Raw genomic sequence first — 20,914 nt, forward strand, 5'->3', positions numbered from 1 at the left:
TTATTTTTGAATAATTTGCCTAATCGTAATTTAAGAACACTAAAACATATCAAAATTTCAACCAAATTAAGATTTCGTGTTCAAGATTAGTTGATTGTGTATGGAACGCTTCTTATACACATATATAGAAGTGTAACAGTACGTCATATGAACTTGACGTTGTCTTAAGTAATATTCTTATTTAATTGTTATAAATAATAACTATAAATGCCTGTCAAATCACGTTGGTTTTAGTGTATCTACACAATGACAAAATTTTTCTTATATTTATTGTTTAAATCTTTTATTGTAAATAAACTTTTTTTTTGATAAAAACTCAACTTATTCAATAACTACTTGATAGGCTTTATTTTCTTAATTTATCTATTTATTAAATGCTGCACCATTCGTATGAATATTTGAAATAAGTCTTGGTCTCGAATGGAACTTCCGTTTATGACTGTAGTCATAAACAGCCTGAGCAAATTATCATTTGGCACAAATCATGTATTCCATATACTTTTTACGACTAATTTTCTTAACCATTATTAATTTAATCATAGTCAAACACTAATTCATTCGTTCTCATCATCGTAATTGTTTATTTTTTTCAGTTAAAATCTATAAAACAAAGCATTCAAATTTTCAGTCATTAATAAAGACGGTTTCATGTATATCGTACAATGATGAAACCGAATACTTAATAAACTGGCAGTGAAAATGGAGGGTAGTTGACCTCATGGATATCAAATATACAAAGGAAGACATGGATCATTAATTGTGACAGTTTATAGTTAACTAGTGAATGGTCAACATCTTCAGTCTATCACTAGTATCAAAAGTACTTTTGATGTAATTAATTTCAGAAATAATAAACAATCACGACGAATTTAATTAACTTATTTATAGGTGCCACACACGGTTGGCTAATAGATGATTATCAAAGATACAGTGAATTTCAGACGGCAATTGAATAGTCCGAGGAGGGATTATTCTGAGTATTTGGTCTTGACCAGAGAGAACTTCTTAATCCAAGCTTAGGCTTCTTGAGTGAATCAATATCGCATTCAGCTTCACTAAGTTCTGGTCGGTCACTCTTTTCTCCATTCCCATTTCTTTGAACTGCAGATCCCTGACTATTAACGAACGCTGTCTCAGCTACAGACATTGGTGGTAACAGCATTCGAAGAGAATTCCTGCTGGGAACGTGCCATCTTGAGAGACAGCCAATTACGAGTATTTAGAATTTACTATTGTTTTTTTTTTTTCGAGTTTAATATGGAAACTGATATCTCTTGTGCTCACTGCACTCCACGAAGCAATTTTAATGAGAAGCATTTTATATAATGACATTGTTTTAATTTTTTTACCGATAAATTTAATCTTACCTAGATCTTCCTCGTCTGGGTAATGATTTCTGTTCACACATTGGTGAAATATCTGACGATGTGCTTGATGTACCGTGATAAATGAAATCCGAAACTGCTCGAACTGTGAAATTTGATAATGAATTGATTATAACTTAGTTAAATCAGTATGAAATTATAATATTAACATGTCAGCTGTTACCTGCCCGCTTCGCTGGGCATTCTTAACTTTAATAATGATAATACTGGCCCATAAAAAAAAAATTGGTCTGTGCTTTTGACCAAACCTACTTATCTTCATGTATTTTGAAGCGCTGAATCCAAATCTAAAGTTTATTCAACCATAAGCCATTTAAAATCTAAGTAAACTGCAAAAGAACACCTGGAAATTGCGGAAAATAGCAAAAAATTGCAGTTATTGTATCAAAATAAATTCTGTAGAGCTAGATTAATAGATCAATCATGACTTTTATGTCGTTCAATCCGTTACCCGAGAATATATATATATATATATATATATATATATATATATATATATATATATATATATATATATATATATATATATATATTAGAGTGGTCCAAAAAAAACATTTTTTTTTTTTTTTTAAGTGCTATTGTCTCAATAGCTTCTCTTAGGTATAGAAAAAATTCCCTCCGAAGTGCAGCTTGATATCTTAATTCTTCACGAAGCTCAATGGATTTGTATTTTCCCATTTAAATAAGACGTAAAAAATTTTTTTTCAAGTTTTCATCCGGTAAAACTACGAAAAAAAATTTTTTCCGAATTTTCTATCAATTATTCTTGTAGAAAATTTAATTCTCTACAAAAAAGTACTCTAGTAGTTTTTTCGTTATCCTAATGGGTAAAAAGTTATTGAGCTTCAAATACTCGCAATAAATAAGCGGCAGAATGGCCGAGCGGGCTAAGTCATTATATCGTTAATTCGGTCGTACATGATACCGTGAGGCGAGGGTTCGAGCCCCGACGGTTATTAGAATAGTTCCAAACCAACCGTCGGGGGTCGCTCCGGTAGTCGACTTGTACTGGCATGGGTTTTCTCTGTGGTTTCCCCATCGCCACTATTCCAACAAGCCATTCGAAAGAGGTGAGGAATAGGGTGAATACAGTACAGGAAGCACAAGTCGGTCCACAGCCGCAAGAGATACGCAGTCCCATAATAAAATTGAGATGAAATGTATGTGGCATCAAACTATTCGTAACGTGATTGGTCGAATATATCATGAGCATGAAAATATATGCAAACGCTATAGTAAGGCGCGCGCAAATTTTAATTCTAGTAATTATAAAAATTTGAAAGAGCAGGTTGTGATAACTATATGCAAAATAGAAAGGCAGAAACTTGAACGCAGTGAAATAGAAAGAGGCAGTACAATTGTGATGAAAAAATTGTAAAAGGCAGTTCTTACTGCTGTACAATGTAACAAATCTATCTATCTACTCGCAATAAATAAAAATTCAATCAGATCTGATTTTAGAATCCATGTTGTATCACATTTCCTGTTACAAAGTATTTGATTATGTAATTTATATTTTTTTCTTAAATATAATAATTATACTCAGTAAACATCCGTAAGTACTAGCTTGCTCTCGATTCAAATTTCGAATAAAATTCAAATTCAAATATCTGAGAATATTTGTGTCCTAAATATGAGTGAATTTATCACCAAAAAATCAACAGTTTTATTGGATTCATTTAATTTGTCATGCGATTTCCTTGACATGGATCCTATTTTATGGGATACAAATAAAAACTATATTGATTACTTAATCCTAGACTGGTCAACGTATGAGCGTGACGCCGCGCTCAATTATACTTTTTTTATTACATCTTCAGTATTTACTAAAATTATTCAAAAAAATTTGACTTTGTTCCTCTAACATTTTAGAATATATTAATAATTTCTTCAAACATCTTCAAAAACGTTAAATTGATGAAAAATATTTTTTTTTTAATTTGTGGCAATTCGCGGTGCTTTCCTCATCGCTTTACCAGTGTCGTAAGTTGTTTTTTCTCCGTGGTATTGCCGAAAACACATCTACTCTTTGCCTGTCAAACGTGTATGAACTGGTAACACTGTACGCTTAAGGTACGTATTAAGGTCAAGTCATTTACGGGCTTTATTGAGTTATTTTGAGTTTTGGTTTCGGATTTTGAGTTTTGAGTTTTGAGTTCTGAATTTTTAGTTTTGGGTTTTGAGGTTGCAGAGGACGTGGGTAAGTCAGCGTTACCGTGGAACGGGACTGTCAGTCACCCGGTTTCATTTGACGTTCAACACCAGTCTAACTCTTTGAGATTTCCAGGTGGAATGCCTAAGTCTGGTTGAGATACCAGCGCTCCGACGTAAAGGAATATGACGAAAGCATATGAGATCAATTTAAGTTTTAGTTTACGTTTTAGCTAGTTTTGATAATTTCTAGCGAATAAAAAATTATCTACTTTTGTTTACGGTTACGTTTTGAGTTTTTGAGTTTTGATCCCAGCCGTAGTCAGTTGCTGAAGAGCATCCACCAAAGGAATATCCGTACTCAGAACCTCAATGTTTTGATTAAAGATTCAAAATATTTGGGAATTAATTGATTATAGAGATTTTAGTTGTGAGTGAGTCACGTTTAACAGTCGAGTTTTGGACTTCGTGGAGTACAGTCGTGTTTGAGAGTCGCTGCTGGTCACTCCAGGTGACCGGGCGTGCGTACCATTTCAGTTCTAGGTTAAGGTTTCAGTCTTTTGCGTTTTATTTTGGGTTCCAGATAAAAATACATCATTATAAAATAAAATAAAAAGTTACTCAGCATCGACATTGTTTCAAAAAGGTATGAGATCGCTTTATTTATTGTAATTTGAGGGTTAATAATCGAGTTCTTGGTTATGAGACATTAGATAACCAATTCTATAGAATACTTTTATGTTGTAATTAATTCAGAATACGTTGACAGATTTATTTGAGAATATTGTTCAAGTTGTTTAGATTCATTTATTTATTTGAGATTGTTATTTTAAGATTTATTTAGTTTATTTGTTAGTTTTATAAGAGTAAGGGTCTGTAACATGACTATAGCGTTTCCTATTGTTAGTTACATCGTTCCGATAATTTTGTCGTAGTTATGTTCAAGTTTGTTACTTAAGATAAAGTTTTGGTTAAATAAATAAGGATTCTGTTGAGCATAAATTTTTGGTGTTGTGAATAAGATCATTGCAATCATGGATCCACTCTCTACTCGAATCACATCCTCTCTCCACGAACCAGCACACTGAGCAACCTCGAGGTATCCCGTTGTCTTTCCGGTTGTTGGTTATTTGATCTATATTTTGTTAAGCTTTGTGTTTCCGATTAAGTTTACGTTTATTGGCTAGTTTGATAATTTCTAGCGAATAAAAATTATCTGATTACGTTTTTACTGGTTTGGTAATCCCAGTGATTAAAAATTGCCTGGCGCCCTATTTTTATTGAGACCAGAGACCGAAAATCGGAGATACCGAAGTATAATTTAGAATTTTAGTAAGAAGTAAGTTGCCGTAAACCCCCAAGAAAAATCCGATTATAAATTGGCGATTCCCGCCAAGGTCTGGAAGCGGGGAACACTGTAGCGATCGAACACCGGGATCGACTTTAAAAATTCTCGTTATAATATGTATATTATAATTCTCGTTATTATATATATATATATCTCACAATCTCACGGATTGTGAGAGTGGGAGTTAACAATGAAAATTTTAAATTTCCGAGATGTAGCTCATATTATCTCCAAATTTGATAAGAATCTGCTATTATGCTATATGCGATAAGCTATAAAGCTAAGGAAACGAACTGAATTCCACGAACGTATTTACTAACGTTATAGATTGAAATATAGATTAACTATAAAGTTGAAATACCAAAATGAAATAATAAATTATAAAATTAGTGTAATAAAAGTAGATTTAAGTAAAAGATGTATCAGAGTTTGTTAGACAAGATGTACATCTGGTGCCAATAAATGATAAATAAAATTCTCTTATGAGTATTAAAATCAATAACAAAATTTAATGAATCATAAATAATTATGAATTATTTTTTTTTCTCCACTCAGATTTCCAATCGTTCTCAATTGGCCAATCTTTTTAATTTTTGTTCGGTCGAAGAGAATAAAGTGTCGCGAAATTCCATAAAAAACAAGAAGGTGTCATAAAGAGCCCCGATAAATGATCCCTATTGAAAATGAAAATATATTATTATTGTCAATTATTAAACAAAGTTATATATTAACTCTAATACTAATCAAGGAAATTGAATGTTTTACATTTCGTGCCTGATCATATGCAATTCCATAAGAATCGCTTTGTGATTCTTTAAAAGCCATCGCCTCATGGATGCGACCATCTCTCAAAAAAATTTTTACAATAGTAGTGCATCTAACGACATAAGTCCCATCAATTTGGCCAATAAAATCTATTTAAGAACAAAACTGTTATATCCGGCATACCGTCTGTAATACAGAGCCCGCTATTCCTGCCGAAAAGTGCAGCGCTTACATATTTAGGGAATAACAACCTGGGCTGCGCGACAACTCACTTGTGGCCGAAGAATACACATTACCGCGCATTGTCGCCTCATCAAAAGGAACCAATTGTTTAATTAGTAGCCCCTCTTGTTAATCGCGACCGAGGTGATAATAACCGCGAACACCATAAATTGTGAGCTCACTTACAAGATAACAGTTTTGCCTTAGAGCCCAGGTAAGTCCTACACCCCGTTACGTGTAGGCAGACTTCAATTATTAAAATAATTAGTCACCTTTCCCTAATTATCTATTTCGAATCCCTTAAAGGTATTTCCAAGTTCTGTGATTGTGATTCTTCGAGCCACGATTTGTATTACGATAATCGAGATTCTCGCAGTTTCGGTGACCTGGTCCCATCCAAATTGTAATTTTTTTTTGTGAATCGGCGAACTTTTGTTTGCCGGAGTCGTTACTCCGGTTACGAACTCATATACTTTCAATCCTTGTTTCATATTGTTAATAGTTAATAAGTGATTAGTGTAAATTAAGACGTGTTTGCCCCATAGGGCCATTAAACAGAATATATAAACTAAATACCCGAATCAAAGTGTTTTACCATTCATAAACCAAGAACCTTCAACCTCCAACCTCTAGTCCAGCAGAAAGAAGAAAGCAGCCAAGCAGCGGAAGAGTAACGCCCAATCCAAGACCGAATCATCGTTAGAGTCAAGATTCGCAATAGTAAGTGGAGTTTTTGTAAAATTAATTGATCTTATCAAGAAAATATTTTCTTGAGCCAAAAAAAATTGATCAATGATGTATAGATTTGTATCAAACATGATAAAAAAATAATAACTATTATTCAATTATCAATTATTTGTTTTTTAATTTCATGGGTCCAATTGTGAGGTCCAAATGTTTCGTCTCCATTTACTATTAATTGCTCTAAATCCAAATTATTTAAATTAATTTCGAAAAAAAAATTGGATGAAGTTTTATTTTTTATTTGGTTATTTAATTGTTTTATTAATTTAATTTTAAATTATACTTTATTTAAATTAGTTAATTATTTTAAAAATATACTAATGAATAATATTGGTTAAATATTCTTGTAAATATGATTATAAATAATATTGATTTTTTAGTTTGTAAATATATGAATTATTTTAGTTATTAAATTGAAATAGGTTTATTATTTGTAAATACATAACTTCAGTATGCTTGTAGTTTGGAAATTATCTTTAAATAAATGACATTTGTTTTGACACTTTTTTTATTGTGTCAAATACCCACTAATGAAGAGCTGCAGTCACTGGATAAAGATGCCTGCGAGCCTGCTTTCTCACTCTGACCAGGCGCCGATGCTGGAATTTAGATTCTGAGGCTTGTGGTTGAATAAACTTCAGATTCAGATTCAGCGTACCAAAATACATAAAATCATACTTGATCTATAGTTCCATAAATTTTTTTCTGACCAAAACTGCTAATTTTTGGTGATTTTTATGTTTTTTTGTAATTTGGTCAAAATTTTTAAGGGTGCACGGGCAAAACTGACTTCAGATTCGAATTCAATGCGTCAAAATATACAAAGATATATAGGTTCGGTCAAAAGTACAGACCACTTTTTTTGTGCAGGCCAGTGTAATTGATAATCAATCAATCAATAAATAACTTTTAACCATCATGACGGCTGTCCCACGTCGAAACACAGTAAATCTAAAATTTCTCGACCCGTTTTTTTCGATATTGTTGCAATTTTTAGTACTTTAAGTATAAAATTTGATGTTTTCATTTTTTATTCATGTATTCTTTATGAAAAATAGAATTCATTATCAATTTAGAGTGTAAGCTTTTTTTATGAGACGAATTTCAAAGAATCAAAGAAATTTTAGTTACTATCACGCGGAAAAACTTTTTTTTTGTTTACACAGAAAAAAAGTTATTTGAATCCAGTAAATAATTTAGAAGAACTTTGTCTTTTTAATTTAAATGAAAAAATTCTTAAATTAAGAAATTTTTCTTGATTTAAGTAAATTTTACTGGATTCAAGAATTTTTCGTCTTAACTAAGGATAGTAAAACTCTTCAAAACTTTTTCTCGATTCAAGAATTTTTCTCTTGATTTAAGTTATTTTTTTTTTGTTTCAGTGTACGTACGTCTACGTAGATCAATGCCTAAGTAACATATGCTTGAGTCGGATTCCCGTGTTGGAGTCTCGAGCAAAACCTATAGCTATTAGCTTTTTATTCTACGTATGTGATCATGTTTTTGATACTTTGATACTAAGTTGAGTTCTCATTAGTTTCAAGGTATAGGATATTGTGAGAGGGGAACATACTGTGTTTGAGTTTGCTGGCGTCTAGTTGGTTTGATGATTCTGTTCTGGAGCGTGATAACTGATCTGGATCAGATTCGCTTTCATCACTGTCATCTCCTGGAGTGTGTTGCTTTCGTTGTTGACGCCGCCGCGATGATACACTCTTCATACTCTAGTAAATTAGGAAAGTATAAATCTATATGACATATTGTCATCTCATTATAAACATACATATTTTAATAAGCTCCTCAATTTATGAATAAAAAATGATAATTCATGGAATATTTTTTTTAATGAAAAAAATTTTTATCTGACCAGATATTGTCGCACGAAGTGAATTCATTAAACAGGTCTGATCAGATCAAAATTTTCTGGATAGTAATTGAATGGAACTAATTTTTTCTCTGTTGTAAGAATTTGATTTTGACTGAGTATTTTTCACTAGCATATTATTAATCTAAAATTCATATTTAAACAATTACATTGTAATTAAATTTTAGAATTCAATCAAGCAATGATTGAGTTTTAACCAATACTAACGGTTTGAAAATGGTAATTTTCACTAACAACACAGGTTCGGAAAGATAAAAGTTTTTAAGACCAACGCAATATTACCCACTTTTAATAAATTAACCTTATATGATTTTTATAGGTCATTTGAGAAGTCACAAATTATTTACATTGTGAAAATTGATGCAAACTTTACCGTTGCTGGTGGTGGCGGACTCGCACATCCTTCCGTCATAGCGTGCTCGTGATACATAAAGCTGTGAAGAAGTGTGTTGTTGGGGTGAAGACTGACTGCTGATACTTCTGTCGTAGCGCCCAACCCCCCCAAGCCTCCTAAACCTGCCAGGTTTCCCCCGCCCCCTTCCGAAAGCTGGAACGTAGCGTACGGCGAGATGTCCTCCGCTGTCTCTGTAACCCAACAGAAGCATTGCCTACCTTTTAAATCTCATCAGTTTTAATTTTCAATCGATATACATAAAAAAATCAGATTATGCTTTATACAAAAATTAACAAAATTTTCGTTTTTTTTTTGTTATTGAAATATTGCTATTTTTGCATGAAAATCAGTACTTGTGCTACGGGATATAGCAATTGCCATAATAAACCTAAAACCATTTGACTTTTTTGTTTTACACGTATCGTTGTTCAGATTTTTTTAACAAGGTGGATCTATCTCCTTTTTGATGACTTCTGTTTAAATGTCGTTTTTGTAATTAAAAAGTGTTTAAAATAAAAAAAAAATTTTTTTTATCGTTTATGAGTGTTTATATTGAGTTAATAGAATTATATTGAGTTAACAAAATTATATATCATTAAACATGGAGTGTTCTCAAAAAAAATTAATAGAAAAAGCGTTTCTTTAGGCGCTCAAAGTAGAATTAACCTCTTAAGACGATAAATTTCTCATTTAAATAAAATACGACTTAACAACTTTGTACATTTAATTTTTTTTTTCCTTCTAAACAATCAAATTTATAGCAATGAGAGTTATAAACTGTCGTCGGAAATTTAATTATTTACAAAACAGATTTTTTCAATCATTTTTCTATAAATTCACTTTTGATATTTTTTATTTTGACGGTAAAACTATCGAATAATTCGATTCGATTTGTCTCAAATAATTCATAATTTCGTATATCTGCTCATTTCAGTTTATTTGATGTTATTTAATAAAGTTTCACCTGGAATTTTGTCAGTTCCTCCAGTATTAGCAGCCTGTTGAAGAGCAACCTTATGTATCGTTGCATAATATCTCTCTCTTTGCGTTTCCGCATTTTGTTGATTTTCTTGACTTTCTTTCATCGGCCGTTGTTGCTGATCTCTTAATTGCTTAGCTTTCCATCTTACGCCAAAAGCAATACAAATGGTTACTAGTGCAAAAGCCACAGCAATCAGCGGTAACATTACTTTTATGTTCACATAAAATGGTTGATTAGAGGTCATACCTCTTTCAGATAGTTCTGGTGGTGGTGCTTCTGTAAATGTAATTTTGATTATTTTAGTTTATCAAATCTTCAAGTTCATTAAAATTAATTTTATTATATCTTACCCCCGTCTTTAGTAAATGTTACGAAATTAAATTCAGCCTGATTACTTCCAGCAACATTATAAGCTTCGACTTTTAATTGATATACAGTACTCGGTGATAAATTTGTGACAACAAATTTTCGTTGCATTTGTACATTATTAGAAACCAATGTCCAATGAAATTCATTTACTGGACGATATTGAATAACAAAATAAGTTATTGGACAGCCATTATCTGGCCATGTATGGAGACGCAAAGAAAGAGATGTAGAGTTGGGTGCCAAAAATGCTGCTGTAGGCGGCATACCCGGCGCTTGACCTTGAGTTCGAACTGAGAGAACAGGAGAAGGTTGACTGCTCCCAATTTTATTGTGAGATGTTAGATAAAGATGATACATATTGCCACACAGAAGCCCCTTGAGTTCATGATTAGTTGCTCGCCGAGATAATTGTCTCTCATCAAGACTCCCATGAGTGGAACGATAATGGAGAGTATATCCTATTAATGGTGAGCCACCATTGTAGCCAGGTTTCCAATGAAGAAGAACACTTCTCGATGTAGAACTTGTTACATATAAGACTGGAGGACTTGGTGGAACTAATGAAAGTGGAAAATAAAAATATTTATGTAAATGAAATATTTGATATAAGATAACGCAATTAAATAAACCATTTATAACTATGAAGGAAAAATTTAACACCTTGAACAATAAGACTATAGTGAAGGCGATCACTTCCCAATACATTTTCAACTTGACAAGTATAGTTTCCAGCAACATGACTTTGAATATTAGATAGGATAAGCTCTCCTGATTCTAATACTTGTACATTTTTACTAGAATCAGTGTGGATTTCTTCAAGAAGACCTTTAAACCACTGACGTGAAGGATCACCAACTGCGTGACAGGCCATGGTAACCGAACTGTGCCATGGTCTTATAATGTGACTTCCAAATGATGTTATTTTTGCAACAACATGATTTTTTGGCATAGCTGCTGCGACTGTTGAGCTTTGTCCTTCTCCTATACGAGTACTAGCAGTTACCCAGAACTGATATTCCACTCTTTGTTGTAGGCCTGTTACTTCAAAGAAAGTGTTTGTTGCAGGCAATACTCTTTTTCCATGATTCAATTCTTCACGACCATCCATGATTCTAATAAATATTCAAATATGAATTGTTTCACAAGTTGTAATCATTTGAAATAACTAAAGTTCAAAATTCTATTACAGTTTATAGAATATTTATTTAAGTGGTTTTCATTGTTAATATGATACAAAAAAAAATGAGCAACTTAAAAAGCATAGCAAGTCATTGATTGTTATATTATTCGATACTGAATTAACAAAATTTACAGGAAATGTACTCTAGAGTACGAGCTTTTACACTTTTTAATTTGTTTACTAAACAACGTGAAATTTTCATAATTTTTGTACTTTCTACACAGTAAAAATTTTTTCTTTATACCTCGGTCGAAAGTACGCATATTTTGCACCTATTTCGAGACAAAAAGTTAAAGATTTGTGCATTGGTAAAGCTGCATATTCACACTCTGTAACAGTGGGAACAAAAAATCTTTTTATTAACCCGACTGATATTAGTCATTTGTTATTAACTATGTTTTGTTTACTCTGGTTATTTACCATTGATAGTACTAAGATAAAGTTTGACAATGACGTGTATAAAATAAATCAAATTTAATTATTATTAATTATTGTCAATTTTCAGTTAATGTGCTCGTCTTTTTTATTTATATGTTTGTTGAAATCCAGAAATTTCAGTTTTATTTAAGCTCAAAATGTTTCAAATAAAATGTTGGTCAATTATCTACATTGATTTTTTTTATTTGATGCCAGCCTCCCCGACCAGCAGCACTTGCTTCGCTCGTGCCGCAAATGTCAGAGGCAGGCATCAATTTTTTTTCGATCCAGTACATTATAATATTTACGTACCTTCGAGCGGTTATAAAGAAAAATAGTATACACCACACGGGCAGAAGTTTGAGAGCTCTGGACTGCGCACCATGATGCCCTCGGTTACGCCTCGGACATCATGGCGCGCAGTGCAGAAATCTCAAACTTTATGCCCTCGTAGTATAATATACTATTTCGTCAAATTCAACCCAAAAACTTGTGTTAATGACTTGTTTTACACAAACTTAGTGTTATTGCAGCACAATTTGTGTTCAATGATCAAGTGACACAGCTCTATGTTTGAAGTAATGAAACTGTATGAAAAAGAATACAAATCTGTGTTCTATAAGAATAATGCAGCATCGTGTTAATTTACTAGAGGAAAATTTTTTATACATAATCATTTATAAGTTGGTTGTATATAATCATATATAAAAATGACCAAATATAATCATATATAATAATATACAATTATATGTAATTATTTATGATTATATATACCCGTATAGCAATCTTTTTCAAGGCTTCAGCAAATCTGGTCTCGATTTCGGTAGTTGTTAGTATTTTTTTTTTTCTACCTATGAGTCTTGAACAAACCTTGTACAAGAACTTTGGGCCAGATTATAGCTCAAGAATTGTGTAAGAAAATTGAGAAAATCCGAACATGCTTATCGATAAACTAATTATATCAATTTTTGAAAAAGACACCAGAAGCATGCTCAATATACTTTTGCAAGAGTTGTTCAAGATTTGCTCAAGATGAAATGTTTTCGAATGATCGTCCGCATCATTTTACCCCTCTTATATTTACTATAGAATCAGTAGATCTTCTTCAGCTTAACCTTTTAGAGATATATCTTCTAACGTTACATTTTATGTAGTATTACAGTAGTAGTGTATTTGAGTAACAATATGAGCTTATGTTGTGTGAGTACGGTATTGTAATACAATTGAGGACTATCGTGAGTGTCTTCTGGTAAGTTAGTTGTCTCGAAGATGTCGAGCTGCATTGCGGAAAAGTGACCGATGTACTGTGTCGCCCGGTCAGTTACCGACGACTGTACTCAGGTTTAACCTCTCGGAGCGAGGTGATTAACGCGGAGAAGCAACTGAAATGTCGTCGCCCCAAAGTACGGGAGTTTGGCAGGCTCATGCGGTAGCTTGCGGTTGACAGGCCTCAACTGCTGTATGCTCGAGGGTAGTCGAGAGTGCCGTTCAAGCTCCTGGGGAAGCGAGATTACTGGTAGGTCTGGGGCACTAGTGTGGATGGGGATTGAATGTGGGAGTATGCGTGTCTGAGAGTAGCGTGAAAGTGAGTCGAGCGCATGTGGCTTGAATGTAATGGGGGTACCGTGAGAGGCAGTCTGACTGGAGTAGTGAATGAGTAAGGTGTGTTTAGTCTGGAAGTCCTGATTGGGACCGGATAAAGGGATAATTTTCTGGAGATCCTCGTTGAGGACAGACGTACCGTTAGTCTAGTCAACAAGTGCCTTTTAGGTCAAAATTTTTTCGAAGGCTCGGAAAAATATGATTGAGGTGTCATTCGATTCGTTATCACATCTTGAAAGTTTTTGAAAAATTTGAAGATGTGCTCGCAAAAATTACAAAAGTTATAAATAATTAACTAAAAAAAAAGGGAGGTTTAGTTTTTGCTTATATCTCAAAAACTTTTTGAGATATCAGAAATTTGAAAAAAGTTCCAAAAAGAGGAGGAAATTTCCTAAAAAAAGTCTTGATTCCCGGAATTTCAGGATAAATATTTATAATTTTTACAGAGGGCTGAAAATACGTCCGAAAACGGGCGCTCGGGTATCCCGAAGCCACGCCCCCTTGATACATTTTATTCCAATACGATAAAAAAAGTTAAGACTTACTTGTTCTTTATTAATCAAGGAATAAATAAAGCCCAAAATTCATGATCTTAACTAATTATGTATTTAATTTATACCATTTTTTAAAAAAAAATATAAAAAAAATTTTTATAAAAAAAGGTATAAATTAAATAAATAATTAGTTAAGATCATGAATTTTGGGCTTAATTTATTCCTTGATTAATAAAGAACAAGTAAGTCTTAACTTTTTTCAACGTATTGCAATTAGTTTACAAGATAATTAAACATAAAATTAAAAAAAAATTTTTTTTCAGCACTTTTTTTTATAAAAAAAGGTATAAATTAATTAAATAATTAGTTAAGATCATGAATTTTGGGCTTTATTTATTCCTTGTTTAATAAAAAACAAGCAAGTCTTAACTTTTTTTATCGTATTGCAATTAGTTAACAAGATATAATTAGTTTAATTAAACATGAAAAATCAGGTGAGTCTAATGGAGTATAGAAGGCAATAATTTTTAAAATTCAATAAAAAATATAAATAAATTTTTTTTATGAAAAAAAAGTAGTTAGTTGTTTGTGTTTCATAGTGTACAGTAAGAAAAAAAATATACCGAAAAAATTTAATTGTTTATTTAATAAACAATGAAAATTTAAAAAAAATTAGATTTTTTTTTAGCTATCAAAGAAAAACATAAATTATGATTTTAAAAAAAAATGGTTCCCTAATATTGAATGCAAGTGGTAAAAAAAAATTGTTAATTAACAAAAGCGTTTTTAAGCAACAAAAAAATTTTTTTAAGAAACGATTTTTTTTTTAAATCATAATTTGCATTGAAGATTATGAATTCAAAAAGAATTTTTCAAATTACTAATAATTAACACATTTGTTTATAACAATTTTTTAAACAATACATGATAAAAATTATAAAAAATCATTTTCAAGTCATTTATGTTAATAGGAAAACGAATCAAAGTAATTGTCTGAAAAAAAAAATTTTTTTTACAGGATTTATTTGACTTTTTACTTTGTCACCGACGTAAATTGTTAATAACAATGTGGGATTAACAATTATTTAGTTCTACCGATAGGAATCCATTCAGTGGTCATTGAAAAACAGCTCATCGAAGTGAAAAAAATTTGAGATTCATAGTTTAACAATTATCTCACTTGCAATGTTGATGTATAAGCTATACGAAATTGTTAATTAACTAATGCATAAATTAATGAAAAATCGCGATAAAAAATTTTTGATGGAAGATTATTATTTATTTGTCTATTCTATAAGTGCCTGAATTTTTTCAATTTTTAATTTTAATATTTTATATGTTTAAATAATATTTTTTGTTAAAAGGTATCAAGGGGGCATGGCTCCGGGATACCCGAGCGCCCGTTTTCGGACGTATTTTCAGTCCTCTGTAAAAATTATAAATATTTATCCTGAAATTCCGGGAGTCAAGATTTTTTTTAGGAAATTTCCTCCTCTTTTTGGAACTTTTTTCAAATTTCTGATATCTCAAAAAGTTTTTGAGATATAAGCAAAAAACTAAACCTCCCTTTTTTTTTTTTTTTTAGTTAATTGTTTATAACTTTTGTAATTTTTGCGAGCACATCTTCAAATTTTTCAAAAACTTTCAAGATGTGATAACGAATCGAATGACACCTCAATCATATTTTTCCGAGCCTTCGAAAAAATTTTGACCTAAAAGGCACTTGTTGACTAGATTACGGGGCTGCTAGATAGCGATAAATGTGTAGCGTAAAAAAAAAGTTAGTTGCGAGCTCTCATTGAGTGAGCATCGTGCTTTAAAGTTGAGTGAGTCTCTACCCTAGACGAATGACCCGAGCCATTGTCTTTTGTTTCATGTTCTTTTGGGACTGCTCCAGCGATATTTTGGATATCGGTTTAGTTTATCGTTTTCGACTGAGAATGTGAAATTTTAATTTGAGAGCACCGATTTGTGCGCCAGGTACCGATTTAGTCCTGTTTTGTAAGGAAATACTTCTTTCAAAAGACCGAATCACGACCCTCTCTCCATAATTGCTATAACTGAGCGACATCCTCGTATCCCGGTTGTCGATATTGGTGAAAGGCAAGTCGACTAGCACCTGTCGGAGTTCCTGGAGGACCGAGAGATGGCTGAGATCGACGAAGTGTAACATCATGAATTATGGACTGCCGTGAAGATCTACCACGTGAGGAAAAATCTACGTTACAACCTATAGATAATATTTTATAATGAGCACCACTAAATCAATACACCTTTAAGTAATGGAGGGGAAAAAGTGCTATAAGATATAAAATGCGTCATGCATCTTGAGCAAATCTTGAACAAGTCGTGGGTAAGCCTCTGCTGTAAGTTTTTGGCCATCCCTGCAACTTTCCGCTAATTCCATATCTTAACGTTTAAAATTTGCAGTTACGTCGTTTTTAAGCTCTTCGAGGTCAAAAATATAATTAATGTGGTATTTCACGACATACATCGTAGGTTGCCATCCAACTTAGCAGTTTGTGTACAGTATGGAAGCTTTAATTTTTATCTGAAATTAATAGCACAGAAAAATTACTTTTCTCCATACAATTACTCTGAACATTAACCTCCATCATAAGCGATATTTTTATTTAAACTATTTTTAACTTCCCGCTCAGAAAATTGAAAATTTTCAAAAATCGGGAAGTTATTGGTTTTACCCCATTTTTCGAAAATCGAGTTTTCATCAGATCTCGACGTTTTGAGGTCCTAGGAAGCTGCCCTGACTATTTCCGCGAAGGTGTCACTATGTGTGTGTGTGTGTGTGTGTGTGTGTGTGTGTGTGTGTGTGTGTGTGTGTGTGTGTGTGTGTGTGTGTGTGTGTGTGTGTGTGTGTGTGTGTGTGTGTGTGTGTGTAAACCTCTTATAACTATTGGTCAGTTAAACCGATTTCATTGCAGTTAGTGCCATTCTAAAGGGCTTTGCCAAACTTAGATTTCCTGAAAATTTGAACTGATTCGGACCGATAGATTTTGAGAAATTTGGAGAAATCTAAAAAAAAATAGGAAAAAAAATTTTTTCAGAAGTGGTGTTTTCGGAATAACTTTTGAACGGCTGTACTGATCGATTTCAAAAACTAATCAGCTCTCAACCTTGTAAAACCACGTCGATTGCCGCCAATCCGGTCAAAATCGGTTGATTCGTTCGAGAGACATCGTAAACGAAAGAAAACCGAAAAAAGTGTTTTTTCGGAGTTACTCCGAAATTTCTAGTTTGACCAATCAAAACTTAGAAATTCTTCATAAGGCTTAAAAAACTGCGTAGATTGCCACCAAGTGCGTAAAAATCGGTTCATTCATTCAAAAGTTATTGCGGTTTAAAAATCTAAAAAATAGTGTTCTATGAAACTTCTATCAGACTTTTAAGCTCAAAGAGCGCAAAAGCACAGAAAAGGTATCTTTTTGAGCTCGAAGAGCTCAAAATAACATACAAATTGTATTTTTGAGCTCGAAGAGCTCAAAAATAAAACGGCCACGTATAAATGGAATTAATTTTATTTTCATATTTCAATTTTATATTTAATATTTTCATATTTAATTTTATTTTCACACTTTCAATTTTATTTTCATTTCTTGATTTTCTATATATACTTTATTTGTGCTCGCTTGCTCAATCCTGCTATATTTCCTTTATTTACTTCCATTTTCCGATTAAAGGGGGAAATATTTATCGAAAAGGGAGCATACATTATTTATTCACGCGCGATATTCATTGTTTAGCAAATAAACCTGTGCTTTTATTCACCTGATTTGATAGCTTATTAATTTCCCGCAAATTTAGATCGCTGAATGATTGCTTGGCGCGGCCCTTGGTTGATTATTTTGGTAATTTCTACACAAAATTACCTGGCGTCCAAATCGTGCACTAACCCAGCCTGGGGATCACCTGGCCTATTTATTTATTTTTCAGGGCGAGCGTCTCTACTCTACCCGGCCGGTATCTCCGCCTCCGATTTTAAATTCATCGACGGGGAAAAGTATTGTTACAACTGTCGCATACGCCCAGTTGCGAAAGTAACCCGATGCTTTAAATGCCTTGGTTTTGGGCACCAAACAACAAATTGTACGGGACCGGACAGAAGCAAGTGTAGCTATAAGTGTGGTGGTGAAAACCACAAGTTCATGAACTTCACGGAGAAGCCAAAATGCTTCCTATGTACATCGGACAAAGACGCTCAAGATGCCTTATGCCATATAGCCGGTTCCGGGACTTGTAAGGTATTCCGCACCGCACTTGCCGAAGTCACGAGAAAGCAGAAATAACGCGCGCTTTACAAGGCAACCTGAACAGGTGTGCTTTGGCACAAAATCTACTGCGCCAATGTATCTTTAAAGCCAAAATTGACATCTGTCTTATCTGCGAGCAACATCTCAACATCAAAAATAGAGTATGGTTCGCTGATAGATCCAACACAGCAGCAATCTGGATCGCTGACACTAAGAACATCACCGTCGACAACAGCGCAAGCGGATCAGGATTCGTCTGGATCAAAACTCCCACGACCTACTTTATGAGCGTCTACCTTTCATTAAATGAAGGGATTAAGGTGTTCCGACAAGAAATGGCAGACATAGAGGACGCCATCAGCAACTTCAACGAGGAAGTCATCGTGGCTGGCGATTTCAACGCGAAATCGGCTGAATGGGGTGCTGACTTCTCTGATACTAGAGGCAACGAAGTAGCAGACTTTGCCGCAAGACTTGACCTCATAGTGCTGAACACCGGAAATACTAAGACTTTTAGAAGACCAGGAATCTATCTTTGATATTACGTTGGCGACTCTAAGAATCGCGAACATGATCGAGGATTGGACAGTATCGCAGAAAGGGACCAGTAATCCGGAGTAGGCGTCGTGAGACAACATGGACTAGATTGAAGTAATGCTCACGCGGTTCCGATTTAGTCATCTCCGTACCATCCACGGGGGATGAGAGTGGAGTTTTTTTTAGTGCGTGAAAATCTCACACTACCGACCATCATCTTTCAATGATATCGGTGTCTTTTGAAGATTTTTTTCGCTTCTCTATAGAAAAAAAAAAACACACACACACACACCATGCAGACACCATCGCGGGAATAGTCAGGGAAGCTTCCTAGGACCTCAAAACGTCGAGATCTAATAAAAACTCGGTTTTCGAAGAAACGGGGTAACACCAATAACTCGCTCGATTTTTGAAAATTTTCAATTTTCTGAGCGGGAAGTTAAATAATTAATTAATTCGGGCTAGATTGGATTATTGATATTAAGTGGCAATTTAAAAATTTAACATGCCCTGATAGCCAGCGCTTTCTCAGTAAGTGTTGACTCCCAGCAGTTACGGTTAAGTTATACATCAAGTTGGCGGTAATTCTTCACTCAACAACAGTTGTAAGCAAATTGACAGAAATCTACGGCCGCAACTTGAATACAAGTTAACAATCAAACTTGTAGTTAAATTTCCTTTCAACTTTACTACAATTTGAAGGAAATACTTGTACAGCAAGTTTTGACGTCTATTTGCAGAGTAAGTTATAGGTAACTAATAGGTAATCGCTCGCTTTGCCAACTCTTTTCGTCAAGTTTGCTTCAAATTGCGGACGTAGATTGACAGTAAGTTATAGGTACGGTGGCTATCAGGGTGGAAGGTTAATTTTTATTTTACTATGGTAAGGGATCAAATTTTTAGTATATATCAATTTGTATCATTACCTGGAGTCGTTATGTTGTAGGATGATTAATTTTAAAGTTATTAATAATTAAAGCTGATTTTTTGATAATTTATTTAACATTTTGCAAGCTAATAAAAATATTATTAAGAAAAAATTCTTTAGTCTACGACATCAGATGACTCATGAATTTTTTAAAACTTAACTTTCGATTAAAACTGAGATACTACAAAAAGTCCCGGTCTTATCAGCCTAGCAAACTACCACCCGAAATTTTTGTTACCGACTCTAGCTAAAATAATGTGTATCTGCCGTGACGTCACAAGATGACACGAAGAGGAGAGAAAAGTTACGAACCTCAAAACCCGAGCATCGATCGACACTTCGATTTATCCCTCGATGTTAACCACCACGATGGATTTTTCTTAGTCAAAATTTACTAATATTTATTAATATTACCACTATTTGGTGATTACTCACCAAACTTCACTAAAAGTCTATTAAGAGTTTATTGTTAATTATTATGACATTTCATATTACTTCTATTGATTTTACTATTTTCTATTAAGTGATTATTCACCACGTTTATTATGAATATTAAGTATAAGTATTTTATTATTACAACTATTTCATTTCTTTGTTAAATTGCGTTACCGAGTTATTCTCAAGTTTATATTAAAAGTGAATAAACTGTGTAATAAAAGCAAGTTTATTATAATCTTCGTATCCAACTATAATTCATTACTGTAATACCACGATCTACCTACTACGATCATCTATGTACATTCAATCAAAAGAGTCAATCAAGGACGAAGAACCATTGTTGCAGTTAAAGATTGTAAGTAATTAAAATGAGTCAACTGGGACGCGTGAGAACTTCTGTCCGAATTAATAAAATAATTCAAATCCAACATTCATTTGTCCACGGAAGCAGAACATTCCAGAGTAGCGAGCCCCAATTTTTAGAGGCTTAGATGATTATTTTCTCATCGGGAATTTTTCATTGTTCACGCCCCTGTAAACCCCTTTGGGGGTAGAATTTCTTAAAATCCGTTTTTAGCTGACCTCTACATGGCAAAAGTAATATTCCTCCCAAATTTCGAGTTTCAAAGTCCGATGGTTCTCGAGATATCGTGATGAGTGACCACATCTAAAAAAAGTCTCTCATATCTATATAGAAAATTATTTTCATTTCCACTGGTATTTATATTAATTATAACAAAAGAAAAACAAAAATTTCACAGATTTTTAACGCCCCCAAAATCTTCTTTGGGGCTGAAATTTTGCG

General features: G+C 33.1%; 1 protein-coding gene across 1 annotated transcript in view; it reads right to left on the reverse strand.

Moving 5' to 3' along the window:
- Positions 1-286: 286 nt before the first annotated feature.
- Positions 287-20,914, reverse strand: part of Dscam2 (Down syndrome cell adhesion molecule 2) — a 64,472-nt gene continuing 43,844 nt past the window's right edge. Inside the window, exons 13-19 of the mRNA XM_074250805.1 lie at positions 10,906-11,357; positions 10,227-10,802; positions 9,859-10,152; positions 8,874-9,085; positions 8,189-8,339; positions 1,368-1,470; positions 287-1,193 (exon numbers count right to left, since the gene is read on the reverse strand). Of these exons, the coding sequence (XP_074106906.1) occupies positions 938-1,193; positions 1,368-1,470; positions 8,189-8,339; positions 8,874-9,085; positions 9,859-10,152; positions 10,227-10,802; positions 10,906-11,357 (2,044 nt within the window). The 3' untranslated portion in view covers positions 287-937. The remainder of the gene's footprint in view (positions 1,194-1,367; positions 1,471-8,188; positions 8,340-8,873; positions 9,086-9,858; positions 10,153-10,226; positions 10,803-10,905; positions 11,358-20,914) is intronic.

This window comes from Cotesia typhae, unplaced genomic scaffold (assembly GCF_013202065.1).
Source record: "Cotesia typhae breed Kobodo isofemale line unplaced genomic scaffold, CoteBio_Ctyphae contig_65, whole genome shotgun sequence".
In the NCBI taxonomy this organism is placed as follows: Eukaryota; Metazoa; Arthropoda; class Insecta; order Hymenoptera; family Braconidae; genus Cotesia; species Cotesia typhae.